The sequence below is a fragment of the Ursus arctos genome, unplaced genomic scaffold, assembly GCF_023065955.2.
Source record: "Ursus arctos isolate Adak ecotype North America unplaced genomic scaffold, UrsArc2.0 scaffold_16, whole genome shotgun sequence".
In the NCBI taxonomy this organism is placed as follows: domain Eukaryota; kingdom Metazoa; phylum Chordata; class Mammalia; order Carnivora; family Ursidae; genus Ursus; species Ursus arctos.
In genome coordinates, this window is record NW_026622830.1 from 15,778,977 (window position 1) to 15,804,885 (window position 25,909).

At 49.1% G+C, this 25,909-nt stretch overlaps 1 protein-coding gene across 3 annotated transcripts in view; it reads left to right on the top strand.

The window, feature by feature from the left end:
* Window positions 1-16,636, top strand: part of FITM2 (fat storage inducing transmembrane protein 2) — a 66,860-nt gene extending 50,224 nt beyond the window's left edge. For all 3 annotated transcript variants that reach the window (XM_026503568.4, XM_057312511.1, XM_048222149.2), the window contains 2 exons: window positions 10,766-11,332; window positions 13,322-16,636. In XM_026503568.4, coding sequence (XP_026359353.4) covers window positions 10,986-11,332; window positions 13,322-13,937 — 963 coding nt within the window. In that variant the 5' untranslated portion in view covers window positions 10,766-10,985 and the 3' untranslated portion in view covers window positions 13,938-16,636. The remainder of the gene's footprint in view (window positions 1-10,765; window positions 11,333-13,321) is intronic.
* Window positions 16,637-25,909: the final 9,273 nt, after the last annotated feature.

The window sequence follows — 25,909 nt, forward strand, 5'->3', positions numbered from 1 at the left end:
AATTTCCTCATCTGTGAAATGGGGCTGCCTCATGGCACTGTTGGCAGGCTTAAATGAGTTAGTACATCTTAAGACACTGGACATAGTGCCTGGCACAGAGTAAGCAGCCAATATATGTTAGCCTTAACAATAGTGGGGGCGCCTAGGGGGCTCAGTCGGTTAAGTGTCTGCCTTCAGCTCAGGTCATGATCCAGGGTCCTGGGATCCAGTCCCGCATCGGACTTCCAGCTCCGTGGGGAGTCTGCTTCTCCCCTGCCTGCCATTCCCCCAGCTTGTGCCCTCTCTCTCTCTCTCTCTCTCTATCAAATAAATAAATAAAATCTTAAAAAACAATAGCTAACGACAATAGCAATGACAGCCAACGATTATTTAGCACATACTGGGTGCCAGGCACTAAATGCTTGAAGGGCAGGATCCTATGTAAGCCTTGCTCCAGTTCCGTGGGTTAGGTACCAGAATCCCCATGCTGTAGATGAGGAAGTGAAAACTCAGAGAGGTTAAGTACTTGGCCAAGTTCACAGGGCTAGTCCCAGTGGAAGCTGGATTCCAGAACCAGGCCTCTCTGATCCTTACCCTGTAAAGGCGCTTTTGAGTAGAAACTGCAGGACAAAAGCATGGTGTTTGCAGGAGGAGCCTGAGAAACCTGGAAGATTTAGAGAGCTTCTGGGTCACCCTCTCATCTGCCCGTTGAGGAAAGAGTTTCCAAGCGGTGAAGTGACTTGTCTAAGGTCACATAGCGACTGGCAGACTCGGGCCTGGAACCCAGATCTGCGTCATTCCAAATCCAGGGAGGGGAGGGAGGGGGCTGGAGGGAGGGGGACACACGAAAAATAAGAGTGAGGGTCCAGACTCTTGAAAACTCTTCAGGTCAAGTGCTGCAGATCCTTCCAAAAGATAAGCTAAGAAAATGCAAGGGTTGAAGAGGGAATCAGTAGACACTTAAAAGATACACATTTTTAAAAATACAGTCAAGACTAAACTATAGGGTCTAGGGATGTGTCCTTGGGCAATAAAACTATAAAGAAACACAAAGAAATACTATAAAAGTCAGGCTGCGACCAGGGTGGGACATTTGAGGGGTTCCTTTTTTTTTTTTTTTTTTTTTTTTTTTTTTTTTTTTTTTTTTTTAGAGAGGGAGAGTGGCAGGGAGGGGCAGAGAGAGAATCTTAAACAATATCCACGTCTGACAGGGAGCCGCCTCATGCAGAGGCCCCGACACGGAGCCCCCCCAATGTGGAGCCCAATCTCACAACCTTGAGGTCGTGGCCTGAGATCGTGACCTGAGCCAAAATCAAGAGTCAGATGCTTAACCAACGGAGCCAACCCCGGGTGCCCCAAGGGGCTCCTATTTCTTGATCTGACTGGTGGTTACAAGTAGTTTGCCTTATGGGGTCCCCACTGTTTTGTGTGACTTTCTGTACTTGTTTTATGTTACAATAGAAAGGTTTTTTTACAAAATAACGGCGGTAGTCGTCTATACGTCGACATTTTCCAACCATTACCACCTTAATTAACCACGCATGAGGATTTTAATCTCCTTTTAATAGTTGAGGATGAGAGGTTCAAAGAGGGAGGCAACTTGCCCACAGTCACACAGCAAATAAGTCTGGGAGCCAGGACTCGACCCCTGGGGCCTGGTGCGTCTCCGCAGCACAGCGGTGGTTGGGCGGCCAGTGGTAGTTCCTGGCCCAGCAAGGAGAACCGGAGACGCCTCATGACAGATGCAGAGAAACTGACTCCTCAGAAAATAAAGCACACTCAGAAGCCCCTCTGGGCTCCCAGGTCTGCACCCGAATGGCTGTGTCACCTCTCAAGCAGGTTACCCAGAAGGAGGCAGGATGGTCTCGTAGTGGGCAAGGAGCAGAGCTACGGTGTCAGACAGGCGACCTGACTCTGAGTGCTCTCTGAACCTCAATGTCCTCCTCTGTAAAATGGGAACAATAGGGGCGCCTGGGTGGCACAGCGGTTAAGCGTCTGCCTTCGGCTCAGGGCGTGATCCCGGCGATCTGGGATCGAGCCCCACATCAGGCTCTTCTGCTATGAGCCTGCTTCTTCCTCTCCCACTCCCCCTGCTTGTGTTCCCTCTCTCGCTGCCTGTCTCTATCTCTGTCAAATAAATAAATAAAATCTTTAAAAAAAAAAATGGGAACAATAAAGGGGTGTTACCTTACTTGGCTATTATGAGAATTCAGTGAGATATATGTTAGCACACAAAGCCAAGTCCGTTCAATGTTGGCTGTTAACCTCCCCCAAGAGAAACACTGTGGTTCCGTTGACAAGCTGCTTGAGGACAGGTAACACTCACTGAAGGTAATGGCAGTCAGAAGCGGCTACACTGAGGGGCACTGATGGAAGCTCCGACCGGGGCTGTCTCTGCCTTCTGTTTTGACCCAAGCAGTGGACACAGGGTGAACGTGTGTAAAAACTCATCTGGTTGCATACTTGAGATTTCAACACTTAAAATTAAGTTACACCTTAATCAAAAAATTTAGTTATATGTGATTTTTAAAAACCTTCGTTTAAAAGAGTTCTTTCGACAAGTATAAAATGAAAATCCTATATAAGAGAAAACACACACCAATAGAAATATCCCATTCTGTCTCCCCAACAACACACACTTCCTCCCCCGTACACGTGACTACCCCCCCACACCCACCAAAACCCCCAACACTCTACACACGTAGCCAGAGACCCCAACATCAACACAAACAGAAGTCACCGTCCAGCAGAGCAGACACGTCTGCACTCCTACTCAACCTCACAGCACAACCATCTTCAAATATAGATGTTTTTCCACTTTGGGTGCGTGGAAACACGCCCTCCACGCAAACACACAAACAGAGACACACATAAGCCAAACCCATAGACCAAACTGACTCAATGAGTAGATTCGTGAGTCAGACAGACTCCACCACTTCCTCACTGTAGGACCTGAAGCAAGTCATGTAATTCCTCTGAGTCTCGGGCTCATCTGCAAAATGGGCCCATTTCTCTCATGAAATGAAATCAACGACAAAGGAAGAGAGTGAGCAAATACGCTCTTTGAGGGAAGGAGCTGTGTGATTTGTGTCTCTATCTTCAGCGACTCACATCACATCATTTTTAGTGAACTTGGGTGTGCTGTCCGTTCTCACCAGATTACTCTTTAGATTCAATACAACCTTAACCAAAAGTCCAAGTTTTCTGGAGGAAGTTGGCAAGCTGATTCTAAACTTCATGCAGAAGAGTCATGGCCCAAGAATTTGCAAGACCCTCCACGAGTGGTAATTATAGTCATACATGATGACTGAGCAGAAGCAGAAAAATGAGTGGATGGTGAAGCTGGGACAGAGGGGTGGGGGTTGGGGACAGCACTACAAGGTGGGGGACAGCATGGGCAAAGGCTCTGAGGCAGGCAGGAGTTCAGTCCATGTGAAGCAAAGAAAAGGCAGGTTAGGGAAGACTCCGGGGATGAGAGAGTATAAGAAGGAGGTTGAGAGATGGGCTCAGAGGTGAGCAGAAGCCCTTTCTCGCTGGTGGGAGGCCTTGGGTGCCACACCAGCTGCAGGGCGGGTGAGGACCTGAGATCACCCTTTGTGCTTTGCCCTGTGTCCAGTCCTGCTACCCTATGGGGGTGTGGGGGTTGGGGGCTGGGAGGGAGGCAGGGAGAGCAGAGCAGGGCTTAGCCCTTTAGGGAAAGGGCTCATCCCAGGCCAAACTTTTAGAAGCTGATTTCCCAAGGACCCCCAGAACCCTGAAACCAAAGGGGTGCCCTTAAAGGCTCTTCCCAGTCCTCCCTCTCCCACTAAAGATTCTAAGCAGGATGTTCACGGGGGCTGAGCCAGGAAGCCCCTTACCTCCTGGGTGTCAGAGAGGACTGGTCCCCTCCAAAAAAAGTGGGGGAAGCTGGAGGTTGGAGCTGGCCAGGCAGGCTTAAGCCAACGGGGGCACCCTGTGCTCCTGTGCCTTGGCCCGCAGTCCCAGCGTGAGGCTGCTAGGGGTCAAGGCCGTGCCCTCGGGGGCCGGTGGCCAGAGGATTGGGGAATCGTCCTCTGGGTCCAGCCTGAACAGCTGCACCGCCCGGTGTGGTCATGGAATTTGCTGTGTCGCGGGACGGTGCAGCCGGAGCGGAAAAGCCTCAGTGTCAGCGCCCCCCGCCTGGCCACCACCGCGGAGGCGCCCCACATTCCTGCACAGGGCGCGGAGTCCTGAGACGAGCCCCGCGGCCACATCCCCGCCACCGCCAGCCCTTAAGAGTTCAGCAGGGCTGGGGCGGGAAGGGACCAAGGGGAGCCTCTGGGCCTCCGGGCTCCTCCGCGGCCTGCGAACGGAGTCAGACTTCTCATCTGTTCAGTGGGGACAGTGACACCTTGCAGTGCCTGTCTCACAAGTTACAGTGAGCAGCCAGACATGAGCATCTTTATTTCAGAGGTGATCATCTATTGTGCGCCAACTGTACGCATGACATCTGGCACAATAAGGTTTGGCTTATTTATCTGGGCAACAAAGCTGACACTATAGGGTTCTTGTTTTTCAGACAAAGAAACGGAGAGGTAGGTGACTTGTCTTAGAGGCATACTGACCCCGGTCTAAATCCCAGGTCTGATGGATTGCCAGCTGTGTGACCTTGGCTAAGTTTCTTAGCTTCTCTGTGCCTCAGTGTTTGCAAAATGAAGTGATAGCGGTACTTACCTGTGGAGTTGTTGTGAGAAGAAAGAGTCGAACACAATAAAGCACTTAGCACAGTGCCGGTCGCTCAATTAGGGTTCCGTAAAACTGGTTCTTCTTAGAACCTGGGTATTTTATTCCCAGTTTGCTGTTCCTTTTTAAAATATATACCATCTCATAAATTGTGAAATATAACAAGTGTACCAGATGTATAAAATATAAATATATAGTTTAATCAGTTTCTTAAAGTAAACATCTGACTACCCCCCAGGTAAAGAACTAGAGCTTTGCCTATGCCCCCTCTGATCCCAGTGCCCTTCCTTCACCCTACAGGTAACTGCTCTCCACACTGGGATATTCAGTGCCTGGCTTTTCTTTCTAGTTTACCAATGTTTTTTCGAACAACAAAACCTCAGCCCCGTGACCGCCTGAGATCGGAGGAGAGTCTGGGGTCCATAGGAGACTGTGGGGGTAGAGGAGGGTGTAGGGTTGGTGAGGGTCCAAGCAGCCCCTCCTACTGGTCTCCCTGTGGCCTGTAGATGAGCAAAGCCGGGTCCCTGCCCCTCCTGCACCAGCCCTTCTGACTCTGTGCCCTTGAGCTGAGCTGCCGGGGGTGGTGTGTGTTGGGGGCAGGGCCAGAGGACACAACCCCCTCCCAGTTAGCAGTCAGGCCGCCTGGCCTCTGGCAGACATTGGCTTTGCTCAGCTGCCTCACCCCAGGGAGTGGCTAGTCGTCCCCTCCGGCCAAAAAGAGGTAGCCAGAGGTTAAGAATGGGGGAGACATTGCTGAGAACAGCTCAGAAGGAAGGGATTGGTGCTGGCTGGCCAGGAGCTGTGGACAGAGCGGGCTGCCCACTGGGAGAATTACTGGGCTGCCTGCCCCCTCCCCCAACCCAGAGTGAATTATTTCACACACACCAGCCAACAAAAGGACACCTGCTGGTCGCTCTTCCTGGAATGACAGCTTCCCACTGTCTTCTGGACAACCCCTGATGTCCACTTAGAAATCATCTCCTCCAAGAACTCTTCCCTGACCCTTTCTGGGTCCTATGGGGTCTTCTCCTCATTGGCCCTAAGCAACCTCTACCAAACCCACTATCATTCTACTGCAGCATCGTTCAGACTTTATGGACCAGAAAAATCCCTTTCCTGGTGATGTACAATCTTAGAAACCCCTTAAGATTAAAAAATAATAATTTCATAATTATTATTCTGTCATCTCTTCAGTTTATTAAAAAAGCCATTTTAATTTAAAATAACTTCCTTTACACCAGCATATTAATAATGATTCATTCATTTATTTAACAACAACAAAAAAGCATGCCTGGTAGATTCCAGTCACAGTTTTAGACACTTGGGATGCATCAGTGAACAAGAGAGGCAATGTTCCCTGCCCTCTGGAGTTGACATTCAAGTAGGGGAGACAGAAATAAACAAGTATGTAAATTATAAAGTGTATTTTATTTTGTATTTTTAAAGTGTATTTTATTTTTAAAGATTTTTTATTTTTTTTTAAAGATTTATTTATTTTTACTTGAGTGAGAGAGAGAGCGGGGGCCAGGGGCGCCAGCGCAGGGTTCAATCTCATGACCCTGAGATTACAACCCCAGCTTAACTGACTGCACCACCCAGGTGCCCCTAAAGTGTATTTTTAAAAGGACCTTTAATGATACCCCTCATTCATAGAGACCTCCTATTCTTTGCCATTTCATCAAGTGATTCAGGCCAATATACTTTAAAACGAACCAAGATCATTGTCAAAATAAAGATCTCTTTTCCAATGGAACAAACACTCAAGATTTTTATGTATTCTACTCTGGCAGAATGTAATCTCCTTATAAATCCAGTGGCACTATAGTGTAATGTGGTTATAAAGAAGAAGAATTCTTCATGAGAAGGCAGCACAAACTTACTTTTTCTTGTATTTAATTAGCTTATATATATGCATGTCCAACCTGGCCAAAGCACCATGGCAACCTCAGATGATTTCCATGCAACCATTCCATGGAGTCAGTGAGTCTGCCTCCAACTAGGGAAATTGTGTTTTTAAAGGGTGATAATCTTTAGTTATTAAGGACACTCACCCACTCAACACACAGGCAGTCCTAACATCCAGCCCAGCGCTTGGTGCAGGGCAGATTAATAAATGTTGCTTGGCTGAGGAAATGAATGATGATCACCTTCACTAGATTTTAAGTTCCTTGAGGTTGAAGACGATATACTTGTAACAATAGTTGCTGGATAGATAAAGGAGGGATGAAACTAGCTATTAGGCGATACAATGGAAGCCTCAGGTGGGGCAGAACCCTGGTATTTGCAGTCTTCTATCACCCTCTGGTGGGGAAGGCTAGGGCATGGTCCTCCAGAGCGTTTTTCGAACTACATACAGATCCCCACCCATTTGAGTTGTAAAATTATGTTCAGTGGGTCATGACTAGCATTTCTAAAAAATTGATTTTATAACTAAACAGTTAATATCAGAGCGTCTCATACCTAGCAGAGGCAAATTCTGTCATGAACTATCATAAAACCATTTTTACCGCGATGTCTATATATCTATTAGCATGTCTATTCCCTCATATGCTACAGATATATTTTTACGTGTGTGCTGGATTACAGCCAGTGATTTATCGATAAATGTTTAACAACGAGCGCTCTGAGAAAATGTCTAAGCATATATGGGCATAGGTTTATCATCAAGTTTTCTTAATATAAAGTGTATAGTACAGATTTTACAAGTAGTAACATGCACAAATATTCTTTACTGTAAATTTCAGATAGTAACTTCACAGAACGCCTTCCCTGATTTTTGCTGGACTCTTGTCTCTCTAAACAACTTACAGTTGCAGTTCAACCGTACTTGACAAATGGAGTCTCCTCTCAATCTATACAATCCACACACCAGATAAAGCCCTGATTTACCATGACTGCCAGATTCACCGGTGTAAAGACTTCCACCGTGGCTGGTTTCAAGCTACCGGTGTGATGTCGCTGAACGCACAGTTGGGAAAATTGCACTGTAACATACCATACAGATACAATGGATGTAAGTAATCCCAAGAGCAAGGAAAATAAGGACACATAGTAAAATAATTAGGAAATAATGAGTTTTGAATATGTATGTTGAGTTTGTTTGTTTATATAACATAATTTAAAATAATGGCTGTGTTTCACAATCAGCTTTCAAAAGTCCTGAAAATCTAACACTCTGCTCTCATAGGCCTGAATAGGTTAGCCCCAGCACACCGTTGGACTCACAACAGAAACATACATTTTCTAATATGGGTTGAAGTTGAAAGAAAGCAAGAAAGCAAGAAAAAGGAAGAGAAAGAAAGAAAGAAAGAAAGAAAGAAAGAAAGAAAGAAAGAAAGAAAGAAAAAGAGAGGGAAAGAGGGAGAATGGAAGGAAGGAAGGAAGGAAGGAGGGAGGGAGGGAGGGAGGGAGGGAGGGAGGGAAGGAAGGGAAGGGAAGGGAAGGGAAGGGAAGGGAAGGGAAGGGAAGGGAAGGGAAGGGGGAAAGGAAGAAGAAAACTTCTCTAAAGACCTACAATTTTTCACGTCTGGGTTTAACCTGGTCTTCAAAATTCTCCAGGGATGAAGCAGCATAATCTTAAATGGAACAAATCCAAATCCTTTCTACAGAAATTCACACCCTGGGCGCCTGGGTGGCTCAGTTGGTTAATCGTCTGCCTTTGGCTCAGGTCATGATCCCAGGGTCCTGGGATAGAGCCCCACATCAGGCTCCCGGCTCAGTGGGGAGTCTGCTTCTCCCTCTCCCTCTGCCTGCTGCTCCTTCTGCTTGCGCTCTCGCTCTCTCTGTCAATATAAATAGATAAAATCTTAAAAAAAAGGAAGGAAGGAAGGAAGGAAGGAAGGAAGGAAGGAAGGAAGGAAGAGAAAGAAAGAAAGAAAGAAAGAAAGGAAGGAAGGAAGGAAGGAAGGAAGGAAGGAAGGAAGAAAGAAAGAAAGAAAGAAAGAAAGAAAGAAAGAAAGAAAGAAAGAAAGAAAGAAAGAAAGGAAGGAAGAAAGGAAGGAAGGAAGGGAAATATCAATCCTGAAAGTTTCAGGGGGTACATTTTTGAAAGTTCGGTTTGGGTGATGTCTAGAGTTTCTGTTCGCCTAGCACCCTTTCATCTTTTCTTGGGGTGGGGGGTCAGCATCTGGATTTTCACTAATGAAACACTTTAATAATGACCAGTGTACCTCCCTGTTCTTAACCATTATACAGTTTGCTATGGAAAGGAACAATAATTGAGCACCTGCCAACCTTCAGAAGCTAGAAATGGTTTCAGATACTATTTACAAGCTGCCCTCACAAATAACATCTTTCTAGCTGTGTAGTTTTTATTACCAATCATGAAAAACCAAACTGGTGTGATCACCATTATATTTTCTTTTTAAAACATAACTTTTTGAAGGCCCAGAGACATCTTGCTATGGAAGAACCCTGATTAGGTAAATGCAAATTTATAGATAGGAAGATCATCTTGAGGTGGTTAAGAAATTAATGCTTTTATTCTCATTAGTTTATTAATTCTCTGCATGAGAGACTTTAAACATCAGTCCATTATAGGCATAAATCAGGACAGTCTTTCCCAATGGTTCCAGCTGTTAGCTATCCTTGATTTAGGGGCTTGCGATTATTTTAGGCAGCTGGTGATGATGAATATTTAATTATAAATGTTTTATTTGTAATAGAATAAATATAACTGGCACACAGAATTCATTATTTCGAGGATATTTTCGGCTTGGGAAGCTATTCAGTAGGTATTTAAGTTTGAAATGTGTGCTGTTAGAGGAAAGCTTTAAGTAAATAATAGTATTTGGTGGTGTATGGACATAGCAAAAGCAGTTAAAGTGGCTGTAATGGTTTGAACAGTGATCCCCAAAAAGATGTGTCTTAACTCCTGGAACCTGGGAATGTGACCTTATTTGGAAATAGGGTCTTTGCTGATATAAAGGATCTCAAGATAAGATTATCCTGGATTTAGAGTGGACCCTAAATCCAAGGACTATTGTCCTGATAAGAGACAGAAGGAGAAAGACACACTGAGGGGAGAAGGCCACATGTTAATGGAGGCAGAGACTGGAGTTACACAGCTTCAAGCCAAAAAAGGTCAAGGATTGCGAGCAGGCACCAGAAGCTAGGAGAGAGGCATGGACAGGAGTGTCTCTCAGAGCCTCTAGAAGGAACCAACCCTGCCAACAGCTTGGGGCTTCTGGCTTCCAGAACTGTGAAAAAATAAATTTCTGTTGTTCTAAACCAAGAAGTTTGTAGTAGGTGTACCTGGGTGGCTCACTAGTTAAGCGTCTGCCTTTAGCTCAGGTCATGATTCCATGACATGATCAAGCCCCACATCAGGCTCCCTACTCAGTGGGAAGCTTGCTTCTCCCTCTCCTCCCCAACCTGCTTCTCCCTCTTCTCCCTACTTGTGCTCTCTCTTGTTATCTCTTTCTGTCTCTCTCTCAAATAAATAAATAAATAAATAATTTTTAAAATAGAAGTTTAGGGGCTCCTGGGCTGCTCAGTCAGTCGGGCATCTGCCTTCAGCTGGAGTGGTGATCTCGGGGTCCTGGGATTGATCCTCGAATCTGGCTCCCTGCTGAGTAGGGACTCTGCTTCTCCCTCTCCCAACCCCCTGGTCATGCTCTCTCTTTCAAATAAATGAATAAAATCTTTAAAAGAATAAATAAATTAAAATTTAAAAAATAAAAAAAGAAGTTTGTAGTAATTTGTTATGGCAGTGCTAGGAGGCTGATACAATGAGCGGGGCGGGGGCGGGGGGGGGGGGGGGAGCCTGAAATGTGGGAAACACTGAATTAGGCACCCAGCGATGATGGGGGTGAGAGGGTTTAGTTCTGTGATAAACTGAGTGACTAAATCACCAACACCCTCATCTGATCTTAACCCCCAGGGTCCAGCATTTTCACTCAATACAATAGTTGTTTAAAAAGTTTTTTAAAAATCTAATAACATTTAAATTGAGTAATTATTTTATGCACTTCTTTTCTAATAAAATTAAGTCTCCTTTCCCTATACCTGGATCACCGTAATGACCTCGGGTTCATAAACTAACCCTTGGAAAGTGTTGAGCTCCTCTTGTCTCCCCATTTTACAGATCAGAAACGAAGGCGCAGACGGAGGAGGTGTCTCCATACTTTTAGGAGAGACTAAATGATGCTGTGACCACTGCTCTAATTCCTACAGTACTGCATTTATTCTTCCGCATCTCCAGCAAATACTCCCAGGAGCTCTTTTTCCCAGACCCAGAGCAAGACGCCGCGACTGTCGCCTGGCGGCCGGACCTGGAGGAAAGGAGCGCGGGACTTCAGGACCGGATGCGCTGCAGAGGCCGCCACTGGCCAGATGGGGGAGCGCGAGCGCGCTGCAAGGGGTGGAGCTCGCGGGCGGCGCGCATGCGTCCGGAGGGGCGCAGCGGCTTCTTCCGAGCGAAGGGCAAGACGGTGGCCGAGAGGACACGGGGAAGCGGACGGTGGCCGACGAGGTCGGGCATGGAGCATCTGGAGTGCTGCGCGAGGCTCCTCCGGGGGACGCTGGTGCGAGCGGCCGTGCGGCGCTACCTGCCCTGGGCGCTGGCGGCCTCGATGCTGGCGGGATCCCTCCTCAAGGAGCTCTCCCCGCTGCCCGAGAGCTACCTCAGCAACAAGCGCAACGTCCTCAACGTGTGAGTGCGCCCCGGGTCCTCCCCTGACCCCGCCATAGCCGACCCTCCGTCGCCTCGTCCCGAGAGCCGGGGCTTAGCGGCCCTGATGGACGAGTCATCGGACGGGGAGGCCCTCCTCATTGTGACAGCTGCATCTGCACGCGTGTCGCGACCGAGGGACCCCCGAATGGATGTGTCACTAGCAGTTGAGGTTTACACGCCCAGACGAGCAGGCTTGAGTTGACTGGGCAGGGAGTGACTGGCAGGGCTGTGTGTGTGCCGGCGCGCGCGTGGCGGGGGGCGGGGTGGGATGGGGTGGGATGGGGTGTTGAATTAGTCTCAGTCGCTGCGCCCCCCACATCCTCTTGGAGTTAGGCTTCGACCCCGGACCTGCTTGGAAGATGCCACCTCCCTCCTGCCTGGCTGTATCAGACCCCACGCTGAGTCCGACCCCTCCCCCACGTCACCCCTCCCCCTGGCTTATAACAGAATCCCATCGCCACCTGTGCCGTCTCCTGCTGACCCCCCAACCTTTGCGAGCCTTGCTCCAGCCGATGATGGAACCCCGCTCCAAGATAGTCCCTCTGACCTTTACCCTGGATCTCCTCGGACCTTCTCAGCTACTCAGAGTTCATGGCAGTGGCCCAAGAAAGCAAGCCTAGTTGGGCTCTTTGGGACATCTCCTTAACTCCACCCACTCACGCCTTTTTTCTTTCTTCTTTTTTTTTAACTCCTAGATTTCAAGGATTTGCACAAAAACACTTGCAGTAGTAAAGTAGTAAAGTTTTATCTGAAAGATAAAAAAAGATAAAAACTTCTCCTTGAAGTGAGCTGAGATTCTTCTTTAGAATTACAGTGTCAGTAGCATCTCCCAAAAGTCAGCCCCACTTTGGCTATCTACTTAAACCCTGCTTTCCCCAGCAGTTTTGCCAAATGCCTGACGGGTCTTGCATATCAGTCTCAGGGAAGATGTGAGTGACAGGCTCTTGGGTGGTGTCTGAGTAGCCTTTGGAACCCAGGAAAAAGTCATCCTGCCCTTGGCCCCCCTTCCTTCCTCACCCACCCTCTGGTGGCTGGGCTAAGAATAGATGATGATGAGTGTGGTTGTAGCCCCAACTCTTGCATGTGTGTTTCCCATGGCTGGTCCCCAGGTCAGCCACATTTGATGAGTGAGGGGAGGCAGACAGGCAGCTGCTGCTTTATCTGGCCTGGGTGAGCTGGGAGCCAAGCGGCCTGGCAGACAAGTCCCTGTTGTTTGTGGGTAACCATGACCATGGATTCTGACATTTTGTTCCCGGCCTCTGTGCTAATTGGAGGCAACGAGTGACTCATTGGCTCTGGGAGGGATTTAAAAACTCACTTGGTGTCCTCAGCTCTATTTTACAGCTGGGGAAACTGAGGCCTGGAGACGTGTGGTAACAGGTTGAGTCAGAGTCAGGATTTGAACCGGGCTTCTAGTTTGAGCTCAGGCTCTGTTCTGAGATCATTGCTGCCATGTAGGAAAGAGCCAGGGTGTAGAAAAAAACATGGGCTTTGGGGCTGGCCAAACCTTGATTTATTCTGGGCTTGCTGGTAGTGTGACCTTGGGCAAGTTATGGAACTTTTCTGAGCCTCACATTCTCTATAAAATGGGGCAAATGAGACCTTCTTCCCAGGGTAACCATGAGTGTTCTATGTGTCCACTTTCCCAGGCCCTGGATCACAGATTAAGATCACAGGTACCGGGTTTGAATCCCAGCTCCACCACTTATGACCTCTACTTTGGGCATGATACTTCTGTACCTCAGTTTTCTTATCTGTAAAATGGGGATAATAACAGTACCTACCTCACTGAGTTGTTTAAGCATTAAGGAGTTATTCCATTTGAAACTTGGTAAGTGAAGTTGTTATCTGTAGCTTTTATCAACTTTTCTTACTTCCCCTCCCTGGAGAATCTAGAGACCCGAGTCATGACCTTGTCTCCTCTCTGCCATGTCCCCTGTCTTCACCTCCACTTTCGTCTTCTGGCAGGTATTTTGTCAAACTGGCCTGGGCCTGGACCTTCTGTCTCCTCCTGCCTTTCATTGCCCTCACCAACTACCACCTGACAGGCAAGGCTGGCCTGGTCCTGCGGCGGCTGAGTACCCTGCTTGTGGGCACGGCCATCTGGTATGTCTGCACAGCCCTCTTCTCCAACATCGAACACTACACGGGCAGCTGCTACCAGTCGCCCGCCCTGGAGGGGGTCAGAAAGGAGCACCAGAGTAAGCAGCAGTGCCACGGGGAGGGAGGCTTTTGGCATGGCTTTGACATCTCGGGCCACTCCTTCCTGCTGACCTTCTGCGCCCTTATGATTGTGGAGGAGATGGCCGTGCTGCATGAGGTGAAGACGGACCGCAGCCACTGCCTCCACACTGCCATCACCAGCCTGGTGGTGGCCCTGGGCTTCCTGACCTTCATCTGGGTGTGCATGTTTCTGTGCACAGCCGTTTACTTCCACAACTTGTCCCAGAAGGTGTTTGGCACCCTGTTTGGTTTGCTGAGCTGGTATGGGACCTATGGGTTTTGGTATCTGAAAGCCTTTTCCCCAGGACTTCCTCCCCAGAGCTCTAGTTTGAATTTGAAGCAAGACAGTTACAAGGAATAAAAGAGAAACAAAAGGGGTGATGGCGGGACAACAGCTAATGTATTTTTTCATGATTCTTCTTAGTTATTTGACTACATTATTGATCCTGCTTCAGAGAGGAAGCTTACCAGGAAGGTTTGGTGAGTGGTGGTGGAGTCTGGGGAGTGAGTTTAATCCCCACACTTCTTGTCACAAGGACCACCATTCCCAGGCGGGCACTTTTTGTCCCTGGCAAGACTTGACCTTAATCTGGAAGGTCCCTTATGTCCCTGGAGGGCAGAGCTAAGGCTCAGTGAAAGGACAGATTCAGGAGAGCCGCTATTGTGCGGCCGAAGGGGAGGCGGGGCCTCAGGACCCTTCTCCGCTGCCATCTTTGTCTCCCTGATCCTGGGTGTCCTGTATTGTAATGGCTGTTGACGCTGTGGTTTAACAGTATTGCCCTCTGGTCAGTTTTGCATAAGCATTTACTTCCAGCAGGGTTCTGTATAGAACAACCAACCGCCTGAGAGATGCTGTCTGGTGGTAATATTTCTTTATCCACAGAATGTTATCTGTTGCCACTGACTTGTGATTAGCTACCAAAACAGTGACCCTGGAGTGCCTCTCTGGCTGAGTGTTGGATGATATTTATGTAACGAACATTGCTGGTTTTCTGTGTGTGTTGTCTATTATGTATTGGTTTTTGGAGCAATAAGGTTACCTTTTTTTCCTACAATTTTGAGCAAATGCTTTATTGTTTTTAATAACAACTGTGGCATTTGTTCTTTGTTGACAAAACCCCTGAGAATAACTCACAACTTCAATGCTGCACTTTGGCACGTGTGTAGATAGCTTGGAGGGTTTTGTTTTTTGTTTTTTAAGAATACTAATTTACTTTTTATAATCCAGACCCTTGGCTTATGGTATTAAATTCCACCTCACTTCAGGGGCTGTTTTCTCTATTAAGAATAAAATCCGACAGCAGACATTTTCATGACAACTGGATGAATTTTAAGCTGAGTCAGAGTAACTTTGCAAAATGCATTCTTGCACTGAAACTTTCCTGACCACACATCAGTGGTTAATCTGAATAGCATGCTGAGAAGTACATTGATCAGTCTGCTCTGGCCTAAGGAATTTTTATATTTTGAACAAGATTATGATAAATTGGAGGTGAAGGAACGTGCCTTCCATTGCCTCTGATGGCAGGAAGCCAACCTGTTTGCAAAAATGTCCCTATTAAATATTGGAGTGACTTTGGCCCCACCCTCCTACTTGTACCAACACCAAACCAAACCTGGGCCTATTCAGCTGGCCTTGAAATCGATCTTTTCTCTCCCCTTTGCACACTTCCTGATGTCCAGCCTTGTCCTTCTGTGGCCTGTCACCTCTACCCACAAAGGTGCGGTTGCAGCTCTGTGATAGGACACCCCCCCACCCGCCTGCCCCCACAGACTGTGTCCTTAGGCCTTTTGTACCCAGCCCCTGCACTTTGGATAATCATCCTGGAAGCTTCCCTGATGTTCCTCCTCTCCCCCCAAGTTAAGCCTGATAATAGCATTAACTGACAAGCACTACACTTGACTGCCTTAACTCAAGCTTAGATTGTTAAGAGCTTGAGGCCTGGAAAATCTTCAGGGTAAATTGTCTTTCATATAAAGATGTATTTAAAATATATAGTTGGTATCCCATCAGGCTGCATGTTAATTCGTATCCATCCAAATGTGAGTTGTGATACATTGTACCCAGACGTGGCAGAAACACTGGCACTGAGATTCCAGAGATGTCACCAGGGTGCTTTGAGAGCCTTGGCAAGATGGCACGGGCCCCGTGAGAGATTTTTTTGCCCTCTGGAGTTTCCGTCTGTGAACGGGGAGTGGAAGAGGGGGTGGCGTAGGTGGCAGGGGCTAGTTGAAGGGGTTGGGGTCTCTCCTGAGTTTCATGTTCAGCACCAAAAGGCAACAGGCACGAGGTAACTCTGCACGTCCATGTGTCACCCTTAAATCTCCAGTCATTTCTCGCAGATCGGATCCAGGCTCAGCATTAAGTTAACTCTGTGGAACGTGTCCGTGACTGACCCTTGTGTGTCGAGTGGTCTCCCGCCACTTCCTGTTCAGTCTTAGCACCCTTGCCTTTCTCTTGGGGACACGCTCCGTATCCCCATGCGAGACAGCCTGGCGTAGCTGAGAGTGTGGGCTTAGGCAAATCCAAGATGTGGGTTCCAGTGTTGGTACCACTGCTGAGAGTTGTCTGACCACGGGCAAGCTTCGTGTCCACACGTGGACAATGAAGGAGATGACACTGTTAGGATTAAGGGCAGTGATGTATGTAAAACACTAGCACCTGTGTTCAGCAGACGATAATCCCCCATCTCCCTTTTCCCCACCAGGCCTTTAGAACTTCGTGGCTCCTTAGGGAAGGCAGGGAGACGAGCATGTGCTTTCGAGTACCATTTGGGGTCTGGGTCTCCCATTGAAATAGTCTCGTATCATCTGGAAAGTGTCTGTTGTCCCCAGGTGCTGAACAAGAGGCTTTTAAAGGCTCTGTGATCCCAGAACCCCGCCACGCTGGTTTTGCCTCTCGTGCTGAGGTTCATTCACTGACGCCTCATTTTTCCATGTGCATCTGTCATCGTCTGAGTAGCAGATTGTATTTATAGAATGGCTCTTGCCACTGTTATGCACACACAGATCGTGTGTGTAAACAAGCAAATTAAGTAAACTGGAGATAATGAAATCCCACATCCCATGTCTCGTGTGTTCTTTTCTAGAACCCTTAAGAAAGCCCAGAACCAGGAAGGCTCAGCCTACTTGAGGACAGTGGTGTAGTTCTTACCTGAGCTCTCGCTATATAGAGTGTTTCATGACCGTACTTAATCTTTTTGTTTCCTCCTAAATCCTATAAACTGAGTTTGGTTTATGTTCAGTCACATATTTCCTAGCTTCATTGACTCCTTCCCTCGTGCCATATCCATGTCTGCGAGTCCTGAGGTCTGGATCCACCAGATTTGGGAGTTTTCCTGGCAGAAGGAGAAGACCTGAGCCTCATGGAAGTCCCGCTGGAGAGCAGTTACAAAGTTCACTCCCATGAGGTCCGTTGGGAAAGTGCCCAATGCCCTGTGCCCTGGAGGCCTAGACACATGTGAGGGCTTTCTGTGCCTTTTCGTGCCCACTCATTTGTCAGCCTGACCTGCTTGGCACCGCCAGGCAGTGTCTGTCGAAAACTCCACGGCTCCAGGATTAGAAGCTCCTCATGCTGCAGAACTTCCCTGTGCACGTTCCTTCAGCGGCACCAAACTTCCCGAGTTCGTACTGTGAGCCAGCAGCTGATGGGGTAGGATAAACTCCCTCCCTGCTGGCATTTGTGGTCCGAAGTCCATGCCCTCGGAACTTCGGGTGTGTGCTGGGGTTGCGGAGGAGAACGTGATCCATCTGTGCGTTCAAGGAATTTTCAGTCTTGTGGAGGAGATGCAGAAGGAGCCAGAAAGCACCATCAAGTGTTCCGAGTGCTGGGGCAAGGTCAGGGCGTGGGGCCGTAGCGCGGGCACAACCGGCTGCCCTGGGGAGGGAGGGGATATTTTCACAGAACAGAACCAGTTAGGCGGAGAAGGGAATCCCAGGAAGTGACAATAGGATGCACAGAGGCACAAAGATATGCTATGGTGATTTTTATCCGACATCCCTTCTCAAGAAACCTACCATTCCCCCCATTTTCAAGAGCAACAGAGCATAAGAAAGGTCGACTTAAAGAAGGACCCGGCGGAGGTGATGGATGGCCCCGCTGTGATGTGAAGAGCTCTCAGCTAGGAGTCAGGCTGCCTGGCTCTGAGCCAGACTCTGCCACTACTCGTGCTGCTTTTCTGTGTGACTTTGGATTTGTCACTCGCCCTCTCTGGCTCTCAATTTCCTTATCTGATAAACAATCGGAGCAGACAGAGTCATCTCACCAACTCTTCTGGTCTATTCTGTTTCTCTGTTCTGCCTGGTGAAGCTTCCTAAGCGGGTTATGACTCCTATTTTAGGAAACAACATGAAAAGAAACTCCTACTCAGAGCTGAGGTGGCCGCTGGTTTTCTAGTGAGTGACGGAGGAGCCTACCTCTGGGGGCTCTTTATCACCCCCCAGACCTTTACTCTGCATGAGCAGCCTAGGGCAGCCCAGACCTGATGGCAGGTGTTCCCTGCACTTACCGGACGTTGGGAGCTGAGCCTCGTTCCCAGGGCGATGAGCTGCACTCAAGCCGTTTTGGCGGCTATCAGGGAGGAGGGAGGTCCTGTTGAGAGAAATCCTGTGCGTTGCAGTCACCTTCAGAACTTGTCCCAGAAACCCCCTCGCACAGTCTCTGACGGGTTTTGAAAGTTGTGCACCCACAGCGCAGGAAGCAGGTACTCCCGTGGCTGGGGAGACAGGAGACGGTAAATTGGTACCCATGTTTAGAAGGTAACCTGGTAGTGTCCAGACTTAGCGTGTGCAGACCCGGCAATCTCAGTCTAGGGCCACGGGCTGTGGAAGTGCTTGTGGAAGTGGGCAAACAGAAGTCGAAAGACTTTCTTGCAGCTCCTTATAATCGTGAAAAGTCAAGATTTGTGTAACTGATGCCCATCAGTAAACGGACTATGGTAACTGTACCGGGAGCGTAATGCGCTCACTAGAGAGAATCCGTGCTGTTGTACTCAGCGCGGGATCTGGGGGCAGGCAGCCTTGGGTCCCTGACGACCAGGACTTACAACTGTGTGCCCTCAATCACATCCATCTGTCTGAGCCCCTGTTCCTGAAGCGGAGGGTTGGGATGCCACGGCCTCACCTCCTTCAACATTCGAGGTTCCCGAACTGCGGGAGCGCCGAGGGAAGCACAGTGTTCGTCCAGAGAGACGTGGGGCCTGCAGGGGTTCGTCTAGCTGGGTGCAAGCAAGGAAGGGAGCGACTCCAAACTGTGCTGAACCCCTAAAGCAGGGTGTGCCCCTGACCCACCCTGACCTGCCCAGCTTGGGCAGAGGCGGTCTGCGGAAAGCGCTGAGCAGAGCGAAAGAGGAAGGAGGTTAACATGGACTCCAGCCAGACTGCCTGGGTTCCAATCCTGGCTCTGCCACACACACACACTGGCTTTGTGACCTTGAACAAGTTCCTTCACCTCTGGCCTCAATTTCCTCATCTGTAAAATGGGGATAATAGAAGTACCCACCTCATAGGGTTATTGTGAGGATGAAATGAATTGATGCTTGCAAAGTGCTTGGAACAGGACCTAGTGTGTGGGAAGTATGGTCAAATGTCTTCAGTGTACAGAGTCTCTCATGTGCCATCGTCACCATGACTTACTTTACAATCAGGAGAAAGAAACCCCATACACGTCAGTGTTTTAATTTTGATCAGCTCAGAAGTAATTAAAATGTACAGTTAATGAACGTAGAAGGCCATGTGCCGGTGACCTAGTGTGGGAAGGGAGCCTCTGAGAGTCTGCAGTCTGCTTTCAGGGTTGGTGGAGGGGGGGTGGTTTGAGGGAAAGCAAGAGAGGTGTTCTCCAAGAGAGCTGAAAGGAAAGGCCATCTGTTTGTGGGGTTTGAGGGGCAAGGTAAAGTAGGTCTCCCTGTTTGAGGTGCCGTCCACACACAGGCAAGTTAAAGTCTGGCTGACCTGGCAGCTTGTTTTTGAGAACTGGGCTGGATGCCTTATCATGGAGCCCTGCCACTCCGCTGGTCTTCTCTGCCAGGGTGTGGCTGCCTGGGTACGTGTGCCTGAGATGTCTGAGCGCCTAGGAGATAAACAGGTGGAGAAGCCTGGGAGCCACCCCTGATTAGCACCTTCGTTTCTGGAGCAAAGTTGTTTGGGCCCTGCCCAAACAGGCTGCTGTCGTCCATTGCCCACGGCCCCCTCCTTTCATCCCTTTCTGACTTCTGCTTGCATTTCCTGAGCATTTTGTGTCTGCCAGGTACCCCCATGCTCCTGGGGACTAATGTGGGGGCCAATGGGTGACTCTCATCCGGAGTTATTAGAAGCTTTGGATTGGAGCAAGCAGACTACATTCAAATCCTGCTTGTCCACGCCTCGGCTGTGTGATCTTAGGCAAGTCACTTAGCCCCTCTGGGCTTGTTACTCATTTATGAGATGGGGATAATACTTTTTTTTTCTACCTCTCTAGTCTTTGGTGTAATGAAATCATGGATGGGAAGATATTTTGTAAGTTTTAAGATGTCAGGCACCTTTGAGGGCTGCTCATTACTGAAGAGATTCCCCTTTGCCTAGTAAATGTCTCTCTCAGAAGCCTAGGCACTGTAACTCCCACATTTCCCCAGCAACCCTGAAATGACTCGGTGTCATCAATGTACTCCTGAAAATGCAACATTGAATACAATGAATAACAGCTAGCATTTGTTCTGAATTTTTTAATCTGGCGCCTGACATTTTTATTATATGATCTCAACCGTAATTCCCAACGACTAGGCCCTAGACAAAACAGGAAGGTCTTTGGCTTCTAACAAATGCCTTTGGCTTCTGATCCCAGCTCTGCCACTGTATTCGTCAGTGATTGCTGTAATAATGCTTGGTGACAGACCGCCCCCAACATGATGGCTTCTGACCACAGATGCTCACAGGTCACTGCCAGTCACTGATGTGGACCGGCCCAAACCTGTAAGCTCTGCTCCAGGCCACATGCTGGGCTCACATCTGTTCTACTTTCATTCTGGGGCCCAGACAAAAAGGCCAGCAATTACCTGGGATGTGCTCTTCTTGTGACGATCACCAGGCACGAAGGCTAAGACAAACTGAACAGCACATTAAAGCCTCTGCTTGCGTCCCGTCCTTCCACTAACATTCCACTGGCCCAAGGTGGTCACAGGGGCAAGCTCAGCACCCACGGGCCAGGGAGCAAACTCTGCCCACAGTGGGAAGGCAAGGCTGTGGATATATCATCCTGTGAGGGAATCCAGTAACCCAATCTACCCCTTGTACCTTGGGTACTTAACTCTCTGAGCCTCTGTTTCTTTATCAGTGAAACATGAAAATCGGTGTTTTGCAGAGTTAGGAATAATTTCTGTGAATTTCCTAGGGCATGGTTAGTGTTCACTAGATGGCAGATATCAGTATTACCAGCTCCATTTTAGAGATGGGAAAACTGAGGCCTTTAGCCAGTGTGGACCCAGGTTGTGAGGGGAGGATCAAACAGGTCTTCGGGAATATGTTGGAGTGACCTGGACAAGTGATTCTGTGGCTTTGGTAGTGAAGAGTCGGTGAGCCACGGAGAATGTGAAATTACTGTCCTCCCCACCACAGACCTTTCGTGAGAGTGGGAACTTTGGGGAGCCCCATTCCCATAGCCCAGGGGGTGGTGGTGACCAAACTCTGATAGCCCCCCATCCACTTCATCCCTACATCCCTCCGCGGAGCCTCATAGACGGCTCAGCAACTGATGGATTGTGAGCAAATGTTTGTGCGTTGCCCCTTCTCAGCTCCCACCCTAGGTTCTCTCCGTGACATTCCAAGAGACAGAATGCGACCAGGGAAAGGACTCTCGGCTCTGGCTCACTCATGGTGGGATCCTGACCAAACCAGACACCAGTCTATCTAGGGCCTCAGTTTCCCCATATGTGGAACAGGTGGCTGGAGGTTCATGGCGTCTTCCAGCCTGGACTCTGATTTTCTCCAGCCGTCTGCCTGTGCCTCTTCTCATTCAGTTATCCTTTGTGTTAGAGTCTGCTAGCTGTCCACCCACATCTGTTCTCTCCTTCCTTAGCAATAGGCTGGCCAAGCAGACGACATTTCCCAGCCCCTTTGCAGCTGGGCAAGGCCCGGCCATTAAATTCGTACCCATGGAATGTGAGTGGTCGTGATGTGACCTTCTCCCAAGTGTAGGTCTTAAACCACTGGAAATGTGCTCTTCCGTCCTCTCTTTCCTTTCCGATCAGATGAAACCTGGGCATCACAGGCCCCTGCAGATGAGGACAGTGCCCCGGAGGAAGGTGGGGCAACAGCATGCGGGGATTCTGGGTCCCTGAACGAAGGTGAGAAACAGCTTCCGGGCCAGTGTCTACCACTCACTCACCTCGTGAATGGGAGAACACTGAATGTCCACTCTCCTAAGTCCCCGATGTTTCTCCCTCTTGTTAAAAACCGTTTGGTATGCACCATAGCAATTCTGCATTCCCTGCCTGCTGTACTCCTTCTCCTTCTTCATTCCCACTTCTCCAGGCCCGACTTCCTTGCTCTCCAGGAGGGTGCCCTGGGAGAGCTCGAGTGTGTTAGGCGCTTGGTGGAGACACAGCTCGGCTGGGCATCAGTCTCTGTGCAGGTTCTGGGCAGTTGCCAGCTCCTCTAACAGCCGAAGACCCTCCCTGCCTCCAAACGGAGCCTGGGGCTTCTCTGTCTGCCGTGGGCAGTCACCAGACAGACCTCTACCTCCTCCTGCTGGTCGGTCACCCTCTTCTCCCGTCCCCAATAACCCAGGCTAAGCCTCCACTTAGCACTTGGGCCGAAGTTATGTGTTAAGCCCATCCCAACATTTTATCTCCCCATTTAGGTAGAAGGGCCATTTGGGTAGTTGAGGGGAAGGCTCCCAGAACTTGCCACCACCCCCACACACTAGACTAGTTTCCACACTGGACAGGGGATGGCTCCTGGAGAAGGTTTTATTGTGAACTCAATCAGGTGGTAACTCGAACTGCTGCTGTTCCAGATGTGGTTTCTTTACTAAAGCAAATGAACAGTGTCTGGCACTTTGAATTCAACCTCTGGTCTGGAAACCGTGGTTCTCTGTATCATTTAGTAAGGACCAAAGCCATTTGCTGTTACTTGGCACGGCAACAGTTTCTTAATGTGGGGCTGTGTCAGCTTTTTGTCCTCTGTCGTAATCTGATCTGTAGAGACCTTTGGTCTGTATCACAGGACACCGATGCACTACAGTGATGACATCGGGCTGTGCCAGTGAGCAGGAGAGAGCAAGTGTACCAGATGCCTTAGTAAGACCCACGCATGCCAGAGGGTGGGCTCTCAACGGCAGGGACACTCAGGGGCCCGTCACCATGGTGAGATTTGTCGGGACCCAGGGGGTAGGAAATGTCCGGCTATCCCCTCCAAGTGAAAGACAAGTGGCTACACCTACCGCTAAGACCAAAGCACTGCGGGTGCTGGCCCCCTTTGGCTTTGAGAGGCAATGTACGCCCATCTGTGTGCTGCTCCAGACCATTCGCTGACGGTCCGTGAGACTGCTGGGTTTGCAGGGATCCCCAAACAGATGCAGGCTGCAGTGCAAGGTGCTCGGCCCGTCGAGCCTTGTGTCCCAGCAGATCCAGTGGTGTGTAAATCGTCTGTGATGGAGACGTGGTGCGTGGAGCCTCCAGCCAGCCCTCATAGGAAAATCTCGGGCACACCCGGGCACTCGCAACAAAGCCGTGTCCTCTTCTGCAAATAACAATCCTCCTTCTGAAAACTAGTTTCTGGTCTGCTACTGGGCCCTGGTCGAGACCGAACACCTGACCATGAGACACCCAATGACGAGGCGGCCTGAGCTCCCCATCGCGAACCGGACGTCATCTGAGCCATCGAGCCACGAAGCTAGGTATGTCCAGCAGCGTTCTATCAAGCGGAAAAGAAACAGCTCAGACTATGTCAGCTGTTCCTGCCACATTGCCGCCTCTTCCTCACCCGACACCTAAGGCCTTGTGACGAACTCCCTACGATCAAATGACGGAAGAAGAAAGACGTCAGTCCTTGCACCAACTGGAAGTGGATGGTCGCAGCACTACGGGAATGGCCTCAAAGACACTGGAGAAGGAAAGTGCTCTTGGCGAGCAGGACTTCAAGCAGTACCTGTGGTCGTCCGCTGTATCGAGATGGAGACAGAAGTCCAGAAATACGGGTCTACACATAGGCATGGGATGGGTGGTTTGGCTGGGTGACCGAGAACAAGAACGGAAGATTGGTAATGAGGAGCTCTGTGAGGGAAAGGCTGCGGCTGGACCTGTAACAAGGGGCGCAGAGAGAGGATATTTGTGTTCTATGCGGATATCCCCGCTGGAAACACTCGCTGTAGAGGAGACTCTCAGCAAGTAGATGGACATAACTTGTTCTGTAGGCGTAAGCCATCCCTTCCCCCAGCCACCCTAGTGCTTGCTCAGTGCGCTGAAATACAAAGTGGCCTTGGTAATGGGGCTAGAGGTTCTAGGTGGACACAACAACATGGGCTTCCTCTCGGCAAGACTGAGGTAGCTAGTACCAGCATCGAGTGCCCAGCTGGCACAGAATTCCCGATATGGCACCGTTCCCCGTAGGAACTAGCCACTTTGTGGCAGATGGAGTACACTGACCCCTTCCACCATGGAGGGGGCAGCAATTTGTATATTCCATATATGGATTTGCCTTCTTGGACCACCATGCCCATGGACACCTTAGTTCCAGTCTTGGTGTGCCATACAGTGTTGCTTCTGACCAAGGAGTTGATATTACAGCAAAAGAATGCAGCAGTGTAACTATACCTGTGGAACTTTCTGGTCTTACCATGTGCTCCATTATCTAGAAGCAGCTAGGCTTATAGAACATTGAAATGGCCTATTGAAGACTCCATGACAGCACCAGCCAGGAGATGCTGCAATGCTGGGGTGATGTCCTACAGGATGCAATATATACTTTGTACAAACCACAGTGCTGTTTCTCCTACACCCAGAAAACATAGATCCAGCAGTGCTGAGGTGAAATGGGAACTAGCTCTCACTATTGCACCTAATAACCCATTCACTAAAATGTTATTCCCATCCCTGAATCTTTGGACTTCTATGGTTTGGAGATTATAGTTCCCAAGGAAGGAATGCTTCTGGTGGAGAATACATCAGTGGTTCAGCTGAATTAGCAGAAGCTGAGATTGCCATTTGGCCACTTTGATCTCCTCAGACCATTGAAACTACAGGCAAAATGTTTCGTGTACAGACTATGGTGGTTGGTCCCGATCACCAAGGGTAAATGGGCTTGCTACTGCAATGGTGGCATGGGACACTCTGTACAGGAAGTAGAGGACTCTCTGGGGTGCCCCATCATATTGCCACCACCAATAGTAAAAGATTAGTGGAAGACCACAGCAGCCCCAGGACCACCAAAGTCTGAAGCCCTTCCCCAGGTAAAATACCCCAACCACGAGGTGCTGGTTGAAGACAAAGAGAATTTAGAACAGCCAGTGGGTAAAAGAGGAATTATCAGTATCAACAATGGCCAAGTTACAGAAATGAGGACTCCGGCAGCTGTGTGGATTTCCTTCCTTGCTTGTTATGTGTGTGTATACATTGTGCATAAGGACCACCGTGACGGCTGAACTGACGTTCTTCATCTGTAGGTCACAGCATGCTGAGGAGTGCCGGTGACCTCTGGAAGTAGAGGAACGAGAAGAGAATCCAGCATCATCCAGAGTGATGTTCCGATGAGGCTTTGTGAGTCTCATTTTGGAGAGGGGGTGAGAGCAGGAGACCAGTCAACCCCACCGGGATGAAGCATGACGTTTTTGTTCTTGAGTGGAATTTAATTATGAGCGGAGAGTCTGCGTGCATGTTTGAGTAGCCTAAGGGGGGAACAGCGCTAGATGGTGACTCTGCTCTCATGTTCCACGCTTGCTCTGTCTGGGCCCTGGCTATTTTTTTCTTTCCATCTTGATGAACAAAAAAATGGGCAAATTAGTATGCATTTTTGCAAAACCAATAAACTATGCTTTATGTTCTATAAGTTATATCCCTGGTTTAATGTTCTTTAGACATCTTAGCCCATTTTTCCCTCTGGGGGACTGTGGGGCAGGTGCCCTGGGTGTACCCTGGGGACTACTGCCAGGTTAACGTGAGCAGATGGTTGTGAACATGCTTTATAAGCTGGGAAGCCCTGTGTCCAAATGAGGTGGATTTGGGCCAAGGTCAGAGCATTGCAAAGTCCATCTGGAAGCCATCCCCACAACCAGCAACCTGAGCCTGGACTCAACCCTTGCTTGCTCTTACAAAGCACTGAGTTTGAACCTCGTGTCTCTGCATCTCCGGCCCCAGACTCCGGAAA